The sequence below is a fragment of the Lasiodiplodia theobromae genome, assembly GCF_012971845.1.
Source record: "Lasiodiplodia theobromae strain AM2As chromosome Unknown scaffold_32, whole genome shotgun sequence".
NCBI classification, from domain to species: Eukaryota; Fungi; Ascomycota; class Dothideomycetes; order Botryosphaeriales; family Botryosphaeriaceae; genus Lasiodiplodia; species Lasiodiplodia theobromae.
This window is the reverse complement of record NW_023336511.1, coordinates 514,430-525,652: the sequence shown is the minus strand read 5'-3', so window position 1 is coordinate 525,652 and position 11,223 is coordinate 514,430. Positions and strand designations below refer to the sequence as shown.

Sequence of the window (11,223 nt, the reverse complement as noted above, 5' to 3'; positions counted from 1 at the left end):
TCACGTCGGAGGTGCAAGAGCTCTACGATGCCTTCAACCGAACGTACGTACCCCCCCCCCCCCCCCCCCTCTCTCTCCCATCTCGGCATCAATCACTGACGCATTCCAGGACTACGCCTGGCGGCTCAACTACATCGTCCTCACCGGCCTCTCGTGCATTTTCCTGGGCTCGCTCTTCGCGCTGCCCGAGTCGCCGCGCTGGCTGATCGAGCGCGGACGCGAGGACGAGGCGCGCGCCATCCTCGAGAAGCTGCACCGCAACCCGGCCGACCCGTCCGACAACTCGCTGGCCAAGGGCGAGTTCGTGCAGATCCGCGCGCAGATCTCGGCCGAGCGCAGCCTGCCCAGCAGCTACTGGTACATCCTGACGACCCCGAGCATGCTGAAGCGTGCCGTGTGCACGCTGCTCGTGTGGACCATGGGCCAGAGTACCGGTATTACTGTCATCGCCAACCTGATTGCGTGAGTAACCCCGACCCCTATCTTAAGTATATGCAATGCTAACAGATGACAGCACCCTCATGGGCAACCTCGGCTTCGACACCGTGATGCAGCTCGGTCTCGGCGTTGCGTGGGACGCGTGCGTCCTGGTCGGCTGCTTCATCAACGTGGTTCTGATGGACCGGCTGGGCCGCGTCAACCTGCTCGTCATCGGCGGCCTGGGCAGCGTCGTGCTCCTGATCATCGAGGGCGTCCTCCAGAAGTACTACCTGGACACCACCTACACGGCCGGCCTCAACGCGGCCGTCGCCATGTACTTCATCTTCGGCGTGTGGTTCACGAGCACCATCGAGTGCACGGGCTACGTCTACGGCGCCGAGATCTGGCCCACCCACCTCCGCAGCAAGGGCGCCACACTCAATTACATCGGCTTCTTCGGCCCCGCCCTCGCCTACACCTACCCGGCCACCACCGCTTTCACGACTATTGGCTGGAAGTACTACATGGTGTTTGTCGCCATCACCGTGCCGTGCTGTGTTGCCATTTACTTCCTGTTGCCTGAGGTAAGTCTTCGCCTGCTATTAATTATTAAAGTAGTGGAAACACATTCACTAACGACATATGCAGACCACTGGCCTTACTCTTGAGGAGATCGGCCCGCTCTTCGGCGACGACGTGCAGGTCAAGTTCGAGGACGCGCTGCACGCTGATCTCGGCGACTCGTCGACCACGCAGTCCGTGTCGGTGCATGCCGACGAGAAGGACTCTTAATTTCTAGCGGAATGAGCTGGATAATCATTCATTCTTTTATTGCTGAGGGCTGATGATGTTGCCCCTCGTCCCACATTTGAAGAAGAAGAAGAGCCTGCTGGGGAGAGATCAGAGATTAGAGAAAACAGGCTCTGGAATTGATACCATTCGATGAAGCGAAAATAGTACATACAACGAACTTTAATGTCTAAATGAACACTCGTTAGCGATATTTCAAACATTGGCTTTTTTGAGTAGTGATGTTCGCACCGACTTTACTGTGCAGGCTAAGTCGTCGGGTAGCCTTCATGTTTTTCCTCGCACAGGCGGTCCGCGAGCGGCGTCTGTTCTCCGCTTTACTCCCCACACCTGCTCTTATTTTCAAACTTCTTCGGAGACATACTGAAAACGTTGAATGGGCGAAATTAACCTTCGGAAAATGAAACAAGCAATAAGAACAAAGCATATGGCAAAAAAATTGTGATGGTATCAAACACGACTTTATACACAAATTCTACGACTGCATATTCTACAGAGCGCGCGTCTCCACACACACACACACACATTCCATCCACATCCGTCATACACACACATGCCACAAAACATCATCACCTACAAACCCCTCGGATGCGCAAACCTCAACAACTCCTCATCCTTCAACAACCTCTCCATACACGAGCTCTCCAAGCACACACAAACCTCAATCCCCTCCTCCTCGGCATTGACCTTCTTCGGACGACGCGGATACATGAAAATGTACCCATCGACCGTGGGGCGCGGGCGGCGCAGGGCGCGGGGCAGGCCGAAGCCGAAGTCGGCGCGCTCGTACGCCGTCATGGTGCCCCAGCTGGTGCCGCACACGTCCATCCCCAAAAAGCCGTTGACGCGGATCGTGATCCACGTCTTGTCCTGCGTGCCCGCGATCCAGTCGAGCGTGTCCTGGATCATCTGCGGGTCGGTGTAGTCCTTGATGGATTGGCGGACGGTGCCCGCGATTTGGGGGAGCGTCTCGTCGGCGATGAGGCGCGAGATGGGCACGCCGGGCTTGGGGAGGAGCAGCGCGTTGCCCAGGAAGTGCGGTGGCAGGGGCGGGGTGACGGCTTTGCGGATGCCGACCTGTTTTAAATTTTTGGTAAGTATGCTAATGTCGGGTAAGAGTAGAGTGTGGGTGACGTACAGCATGCAGCAGGTGGCTCTCAGACTCCAAATCCGGCTTGAACATCTCGAGCCTCGAGCGGGTGAAGGAGCGCCACAGCACGGCCATGATGGAGTCGTATGTGCTGACCCACTCGCTGCCGTCGCCGGGCTGCTTGGTGGCCTCCTTGAGCTTGGCCAGCCCGCTCGACGAGAAGTGCATCATGACCTGCGACAGCGGCGGCATCTTGAAGTCGGCCGGGGGCGGCGGCGGCGGCGTCTTCTGGTGGTCGAGCGAGCGGATCTTGCGCTGCGTCGCCGCCATCCACTCGTCCGACGGCTTCGCGTGCGAGATGAGAGGCGTGCGGTCCATGCAGCTGCTGTCGAAGGGAGGCAGCGCCGACGACGTGGCGATGGCGTGCGAGTTGGCGGCCCACTGTGCGAGGAAGCCGTCGGTACCAGGTCCTGAGAGAGATCACCATGTTAGCAGCTGCGGAGGGAAAAGCAGAGAAGGTATGCAGGTGTTGTTACCGTCAGAGCAGCAGTGGTGGATAGCAGCGGCCACGATGATACCGCCGCGGATGAAGTTGACCTGGGCAACGAGGATGGGCGTCTCGTCGTCCTTGTCCTCGCCGAGCGGGGTCAAGGGCTGCTTCTGGGTGACGGCGATGGGCAGGAGCAGGTCTCCATCCATCTTGCCAGCGGGGAAGTCCTCCCTGTCGAGCGCCTCGAACGAAGGGAACTCGTCGGTGTCCGACATGTCGTTGACGATGTACTCGACCGTCTTCCCCTTCTTCCTCTTGATCCAGACCTTGCCATTGTTGGGGTCTGTGTCCAGCTCTCCGGCGAGCGAGCGGTACTGGCCGAGGGTGATTTCGAGACCTTCTCTGAGGTTCTGGACCATCTTGTTCTTGTCTGCTGCAGGGTCGAGCTCGTAGGTGAGCTGCCGTCACTATCAGCAGTCATTCGGGACGTCAAAGGAAGGGGTAAAGCCCACCGTCAACAAGGTGTAAATTTTGGGCAAAGCATGGTCAAGATCACTGAGCTCGAAGTTCTCGACCTCAGGATCGTTCTCCCAGCCGCGAGGGTAGATGTTGAAGACTTCCTTCTTGCCCATGGTGTGTTGTTGTGTTCTCCAGGAATCAATTGTTTGCATGAGAATCAAGCTGGGAGCTCCCCACCTTAAGCAAGCAAGCAGAGCTATGGTGGGGTTCACCCTGGCCCGCCGCACGTGTCAACCTTCCCCCTACCGCCCCGCCGCGTGGCCCTCCGGTCAGGCACGAACCCCGGGGATTGGCATAACAGAGCGGCCAAGAATTATGAGACGGCAGCATGCACAAAACGGTAGACATAAGGTCGGGCTGATCCCCAAACGGTCGTCCGTGCGTTGGCTGATGCTCAGGGTGATCGGGACCGGGGGGCGAGTCATGCGGTGCCTCGGCCGTAGTTCCCTGCTCCTGATCCCTGCGCCTCGCCGTGGGCCGCCTTTCGCGCCGACCCGGCTCGTCGGGCTTACGGGCGACTCAGGCCGGCCCGGGCCAATTATCCCGCGCGGAGCCCTCGTAAAATTGGCTTTCAGGGTACGAAGCTGCACACCAAGGGCGAGGCGAGACGGATTGTGGGCGAGCTCGGGCTGTGATGGAAAGCTGTACCTTGCAGTGTGAGACAGGTTTGCGACGACTCTCTTTCGACTTGAGCAATGCAGTAAATGGTTGCCGGACATGATTCCGCCAGCCGCGCTGCTGTGCCGCTCGACCGCCACGGCACCCGCCTCCCAGTGGAGAAGGTGGGAGCGGGAGCTGAAGAAACTAGTCTGCCGCAATCGATCCTTCATCCTCCGCCCTGCCTGTCGTTCGACCATCATGCGCAGGAATGACCCGTCCCTGCATATTCAGGATCGCGAAATCCAGATCATCGTTGGCATGAGGATCCGGCCCCTTGAAATAATCCCAGGATGAGCTCCTTCGTGGTGGTGAGGGATGTAGTACAGCGCCATGGCGTTGGGAAGGAATCGAGGGGGATGCCGGAAAGGATTGCGCCTCTGCCGTGACGCCTCAAGTCCCTGGATCCCTCTCACCGCTGCTGTGCCACTCAGACCGGACCGAAGCCAGGCTCGTTGATATCCAGCCAATCAACTCGGTCTTCAGCCGAAGGCGAAAAGAGACTGATATCCCACAGTTCCACGCCAACATATCGAGGATCAACATCGCCGCCGCCACCTCGCTTTACTCCGTCCCTCAAATGGAGGCTAAGCTGTTGCAGATCTCTCTCACGAGCTCCTCGACCACCGCGCTTACCAAGCACTTTGGCGAGGTAGACGCGGAGCGCGCGGCTGTCCTTCCACAAGTACCCATGACGTAAACGTGAATATGCCTTTTCCTTTTTCCCACTATAGCTCCACACTCATCTCTCTCTTCTCAAACCGCCACCCGTCTTCCGCATATATACCCGAGACTATACCGAAGACACCACGGCCGTCTTCAGTAGTAAACATTCTTTGACCATAGCTGTCGTTAACCTCATCGTTGGTGATGTCTGGAGGCGATGGGCGAAGTTGAGAGTGCAGGAGAGCGAGAGCACGGTAGCGAAGGCGAGGCGTGGGTGGAAGGACGATGAGGCGATCATGTTGGTGATGGTGGTAGCGTGAGAGCGAGCTTTATCCAGGACGAGGCATGCCTTTCGAGACAGGCCATGCACCAGAGGGCTTCGCAGTGTTGACCATTTCCGACGTTTGAGAGCTGTGAGGAAAGTTACTGGATTGACTCCGCATGAGCTGCTCTTTTAAACACTGTCTCCCTGGCTGTTGAGTCAAGCCTCAGGGGCATTCTGCTCAAAAATCGATAGCAGCAGCTTCGAAGGAGCTGTAAAGGCTGTTGTAGCTGACCTAAAGCAGAGTAGACTTTCCCAATAGGGTAATCCACCACCTCGTAGCTTTAAGTTAGCGCAGGAAGGGTGGCAGTGTTCTAGAAGGAGGCACAGAAAACATCGCAATAGGAATCACCTCGATCCTGTGCCATTTATAGGGAGAAAGGACAGCCGCGATGTACGCCAATCCTGGCTTGTCAGGTTTTGGTTTTCGTTTCTATCGTACTATGATTCCTCAGGTGCAGGCTTCACCTTCATCGTGATTGTCTCCAAGTCGTATCCCTTGGGATTCTTGACGGCCAGTTGGTACTCCCCGTCACCCACCAAGTCTTTGAGCACTAGTTCCCTCGTTCTTCCCAGGCTTTCGATAGCGCTGATGCGGTCAACAGTAGCTTCCAAGTGCTCCTTGAATCCGGGTTCCTTGCAGATTTCGCGGAAGGCATTTTGCATGGGCACCGAGTCTGCGCGCACCATGGCATTGGAGTCGATGGCAACAATATTGATGTGATCCATTTGCTGCAGGAAGTCTGCACGCGTCATGATCTCACGCGCCTTGTGCACCTCGACTTGAGGTAGTCTTGTCGGGTCAGCATCGTTTTCTTCCAGGTCCACCAGAGCTGAAGCGAGAACCATGGCAGCGGCCTGTAGCACAGTTAGCAACCTTCACTGTCGCCAAAGAGGAATGATCAGACATACACAAAACTTTTGCTGATCCATGACATCGTCGTCCATCTCCTCTCTGTAACGCTTGTTAGTTTTAGCGCCCGAATTCTTCTCGGCAAGACTCTTACCCGAGGATCCAGCATTGGTTCAACAGCCAAATCTTCTCCTTCCGGTTGATGGCTTCGCACATCTCAAGCATGTTCTCCGCCCTTGCCACCTGATTCAGGAACCGCAGTCTCCCGCCGACCATGCTGTACACCTCATGCAAGACAGAGTTGGGGATCTCCTCGTCCTTGAACTTGAATCTGAACCGCTTGAGGGCATCCACTGCCACATCGCGCGGCACGTCCGGGATATTCAGCACCTGCATCCTGGTCGCCTGCTGGATCAGCCTCTCGGAGATCCAGTAATCGTCGCTGCTCAGCACCAACGTGATCAAGCCGCTCGCGCTCCACAGCTCGGCACGCTGCTGAATAAGCTCCAGCAAGTCTTTCCCATCGTCGTCGTCACGCAGCAAGTGAATGCCGTTGATAACGAGCACCAGCGGCCTCTTCTGCTGCTCGTGGCGCCTCAGGGCGACCTTCTCCAGCTTGTTGAAGGCGCGCTCGATGTCCAGCAGGGCGGTGGTGTCGCGGGGGCCCTTGAAGCTGAACAGGCTGCCGATGTAGTCCTCGTGGAACTCAAAGTCGAGGGCCTTGCCGAGGCGCACGCGGAAGATCTCCGGGTCGCCGTGGGCCTCGAGCAGGGCGACGCCCTCGCCGTTGGCCTTGCGCATGCCCTCGAGCAGCATGCTCGTCTTGCCCGTGCCCTTCTCGCCCGTCAGCAGGTAGTAGTGGCCCTGGGCGCGCCCGGCCAGGATGTCGTCCAGAATGCGCTGCTCGTCGCGCTGGATCCACCACGCCGCCTCGGGCAGCTCGCCGGTCACGTTGATGGGCGACTTGCCGTCCGAGTGCCGCACCAGCGCCGCCAGCTCCAGCGACGAGAAGCCCGCGTTGAAGGCGTTCTCGATCTTGGACAGCACTTGCGACTTGTAGTACCGCTGGTACGCGAAGCCCACGCCGCCCAGGATCACGACCGACCCCAGCGTCGTGATGGTCGTCTCCAGCAGCTTGGATTTCCAGTCGCCTTCGTCGCCGCTGCTCGAACCCTTGCTCTTGCCGTCATGGTGCGCTTCGTCGAAGTCTGGCCTGTACAGCGGATGGCCTGGGTAAAGGCGGTACCGCGGAATATGGCGCGGGGAGCGAAGATAGCCTGTGTTGAGGTCGAGGGTCACGCGTTTAGTGGTCGTGTCGCTCAGGTGGATGCTCTCGTGGGCTGATTACCGTATCTGGCTGAGCGACGGATCCCTGCCGCGGCCCTCATCGCTGCAATCTCGTCACGTAGCTACACAGCAGGCAGCAGCGGAGACCGGGTAATTGGTGCCGAGAACGGCAGGGGCAAACGCGACGACACAAGTCAATTGGTTCAATGGCGACGCAGGATGATGCAGGCCCAAAGAGACGGCTCTGAAGGATGCGGCTGCCCGAAGCCCTGGTTTTTCTCGATGGATTGGAGATGGAAAACGCGTGCGGGCGGAATCGCGTCTGAACGACGTGCGCCACGATTCTCGAGTCAGTTTGGACACGTCAGTGCTGTCTCCACGTGATCGCCTCCAACTATATCAACCACGACTCAATTCAGGCCTGAAACCAGTTTCGCATTTATTTGGACGCCTTACAAGCTCTTATCGCCTTCAATGCTAGATGCCGGTCCGCCTTTGACCCTCCGCACTGTCTCAGGCATCTCCGCCTTCAAGCTCCGCATTGTATACTTTTAGGTCTTGCCGCAACTGAATCATTGATCAAGAAGACCCCCTTCCCTGATGGCTTATTGCTTTCCGCTTCTTCTAATGCTGCCTTTTGGAAGAGTAATTGTATGCCATCCGTCCTTGCAATTTCTTCTAACCCTGTTCAGCGTCTCTCACTGAACATCGGAGGAGGCATGGTAACTTAGGCTCCCTTGGTGGGGGACTTGCCATTTCCCACGGGATCCCGCATCACATCCGCAAGGTCGCTCTCTAAGCTACCAACCGCAGCCTGGTTCTGGCGTCCCGCATGCTGCTCGCCGGTATCCCAACTGTCAACGGTCAAGAATGCCCTATGAACACCAAGTGCCCAAATCAGTCCCTGCGGATGATTTTTCAGACCTGTCAGCCCCACAACCCCTCCGTCAGCCACTGCTTTCCGGATCGCAAAGAGAGAAAAAGAAGCACTCACCAGCCATCACATCCGCCGCCTCACACACCTCGCCCCACGACCCAGGCCCCGTCCCAGCGCCGCCCTGCTGGTCCCTCTCCTTCCCCATGTACCGCCTCACCACCTCCAACGCCACCAGCAACGCATCCCTCACTACCTCCCTCCCCTCCTGCCCCTCCTCCCTCCTCGGCGTATGCGGCACTCCGGCCTCCAACCTGTACGTCTGGAAGCAGCACAGCAGATGCTCCTGCATCTTCGTCGGGTACGGCAGCGTGAGCGCCGCCGCCGAGTCGTCGTCGTCGTCGGTACTGGGACCGCCGCCGCCAGCATTCGCACCCCCGATGACGGCCTGGATCAGCGTCTTGCGCAGCGTCGGGAAGTGGCCCAGCGCGAGCACGTAGAAGCGGTTTGATGATGTTGCCAGTCGCACGAAGCGCGCGATCGTCGCGCCCGACGCCGGTGAGACTGGCGGCGTGAGTAGCACTATCAGCGCGTTCACGTCTTGCAGGTATTTCTTCGTGCCCGCGAGCGTCGCTGCGTATTGCGTGCTGGTGGTGAAAGGCGGGGGGCCGCTCGGGGCGGCGGCGGAGGCGGAGGCGGGTGAGGTGGGCATGGTTGGTCGGATGGATTGCTTGGTGGTGGTTGCGGTGAAGTTGTTCGGGTGCAGGTGCGGCTGTGGGTTTGTGAGGATTTCTGAGCTGGTGGGTTGTTTGAGGTGAGGTGCGTCGAGAGACCGGTGCTATCGTGGTGTTGGTTGTGGAAGGCGGTGGACCGGTGTCGGGACGACGATATATGTTCCCGCCAGGAAGTATGATCTGTGGCATGTGCAGACTAAAGACCATTACAAGCATCTGCACCATGGTTCCAGTAGCTTCATTTCTCTTCAGACGGCGATTATGCACGGCCCGGGCAAACAGTCACTGCCAGTAAGAACCCGTCTTTGTTCTTTATGTTCAAAATCATCTCCCTCCACTCGACAATTACTTCCTATTCATAGCAGCCTGAAAAATGATGTCCACAAGGCGGCCAAAGCGCTCACTCAATCACGCTCATGGAACTGAAAGTCAGGGTCCCGAAGACTCACACCATTCCTATCGACGTACTTGATGCTGGCTTTTCCGGATTCACCAAAATAAAAAATTTGATGCGAACCATGCCCGTGATCCGGAAGCCCTGTACACATATGTTAAGTCACGCTCTCTACATTCTTATGAGTATCACTCACCGACGAGGTAGTTGGCGTAGCAAATGATGTTTGCTTTCTCGCCCGGTTCGAATGCCCTGTTTTCGTGCGACCGAACACGCAAATATTCTCTCAAGATCTGCTGCCGGGTCTCGGTTCTTTCTGCCTCGCTGGCATCAGAATACGGAAATGGAGGAATGACCCGCTCTGGCAGCGGGCGCCGGTCAAAGAACTTCCGCATCAACCGCGCTTTGTACTGGTTGGGATGCGGCCAGCCATGGTTTTGCGGTATGCGAAGGACTGGGCATTCCACAATTGCGAGGCGATATAGCCGTTTGTCGTATTCGATGAGGTTGATAAAGTTCTCGAGACCCCGGAGGTTGAGCGTACTAGCTTCCGTGAGAGACCTGTACAGTACGCTGACGTCTTCGTAGAACCTCTTGTAGCCAAAGTGTGTGGGAGGGTACTGTTCTGGAGACTTGAATGGAGCCATTTCTGTTAGTCTTCCGCCTTCGCCGCTCCATCAGCGTACCTTTACCCGTTATGCTTAGGAAGTGCAGAGTGTTGATTTCTATTATCCCCGACTTGGCCACTGAGCTTTCACATCATATGTTTGCCTGTTTCCACGTCGGCAAACCCCCGCAGCTCAAACTTTGGCCATGCAACAGGTGGTCTTCCCCGTGAAAGCCAGGCTTTGAACGGGAACATACGAATAAAGAAAATGATGCAAGACAATGGGACTGCGACCACCCAGAAAATCCAGAACAATGACTCCCCTGCCGCAAAATCGCCAGACATGGAGAAGATCCCCGCGACAACAGAAAATGGAACCAAGAAAGTTGCCAGAGCCGTCAGCTGGCCGATATGCTTTGCCTGCCTGTTGGAAAAGATGCTCTCTTCGACCGAAGCGCGGATGCCGTAAAAGTCCAGAAGCAGCTGTACCTGCTCCGACTGATCCCGCAACTGTTCCCGTAGCCATCTCCAGCTCTTCACGCCGGTCTCGGAGACGTATGGATTTCCGCAGAGAATGTCGAGGCGCGTCACACAGTCTGAGTACATGTTGATGCTCCTGACGACAGCCAGCTGGAGTTGTGCTATCTTGGCGGCCTCGTCGGTTTCCCAAGCATCACCTCTGAGTTCTTGAAGTCGCTTGAAGTGGTGTCGTGAGCGGCGGCCGATGCGGTATCTACTTCGCTTGAGCTCGGTTTCGAACATTGACAAGATTATTGGAATGCAGTATCTCATTGCTGATCTTGGATCTGCTGTGGCACAGTGTGGAAACCATTTGTAAGAGCGTTGCAAGAGTGAATAGAAAGTGTCCACAGTCTCGCTTACAAAGACTGTAGGACTATCCTGATTCATCAAGACCACGTCGGTGTTAAGTCTCCGGCTTATCAACATCTCTCCTGGGGCTGAGGGAATCCCGTCGCCAGTATCGCTGAGAAGTACAGCTACAAAAATGTCAGTCAACGTACTACAACTTTTTGATCGAGCAACCTGACTAGTCCATGAGCCTTCAGTACCTTCTTCCTTGCTCCAAAAGGAGAGGAAGTGCCGTTCGCGGAACATTTCGTGCAGTTCGGGAATTTCACCAATGTCGAATCCGCTAGTTCGTCGAGGAACGCAGACTCGAGTATACTTCTGCCACCCGTGATCACCACTGGCCTGGTTGGCTAGGAATTCAACCCGGCGGAGATAATTGACAGATGGTAGATCATACTTGCCCTTCAATTTGTCTGTGTCCAAGCAGTGGAGCAAGAAAATTGAGGGCGGCATTCCCACATTCTTCCCCAAGACCTCCATCATCTTTGGATCTTTGCCTTCCATCAGCACTAGTCTCCGAAGCGGGGCGTCGTTGCTATTAATGCGGGATTCTGAAGACTCTGAAAAATAAGTCTGAAGCTCGTTCGCGTTTGACATGGTGAAAATTCTGGCTTTTTCGTTGTTCCCGAA

General features: G+C 56.6%; 3 protein-coding genes across 3 annotated transcripts; 1 reads left to right on the top strand and 2 right to left on the bottom strand.

Moving 5' to 3' along the window:
* On the top strand, positions 1-1,212 carry LTHEOB_9632 (MFS sugar transporter; the record flags this gene model as incomplete). Its single annotated transcript, XM_035519241.1, has 3 exons — positions 110-462; positions 515-1,004; positions 1,069-1,212. Coding segments are annotated over 3 exons (987 nt in total), but the record flags the coding sequence as incomplete, so codon positions are not given.
* A 591-nt stretch (positions 1,213-1,803) lies between these two features.
* On the bottom strand, positions 1,804-3,442 carry LTHEOB_9631 (Trichothecene 3-o-acetyltransferase; the record flags this gene model as incomplete). Its single annotated transcript, XM_035519240.1, has 4 exons — positions 1,804-2,307; positions 2,369-2,790; positions 2,857-3,268; positions 3,323-3,442. The coding sequence occupies 4 exons, from the start codon at positions 3,440-3,442 to the stop codon at positions 1,804-1,806; spliced, it is 1,458 nt and encodes a 485-aa protein (XP_035368858.1).
* A 1,973-nt stretch (positions 3,443-5,415) lies between these two features.
* Positions 5,416-10,485, bottom strand: LTHEOB_9630 (ATPase domain prokaryote protein; the record flags this gene model as incomplete). Its single annotated transcript, XM_035519239.1, has 7 exons — positions 5,416-5,832; positions 5,887-5,929; positions 5,982-7,167; positions 8,109-8,760; positions 9,172-9,260; positions 9,313-9,748; positions 10,102-10,485. 7 exons carry the CDS (start codon positions 10,483-10,485, stop codon positions 5,416-5,418), a joined length of 3,207 nt encoding a protein of 1,068 aa, XP_035368857.1.
* Between the last annotated feature and the right edge of the window lie 738 nt (positions 10,486-11,223).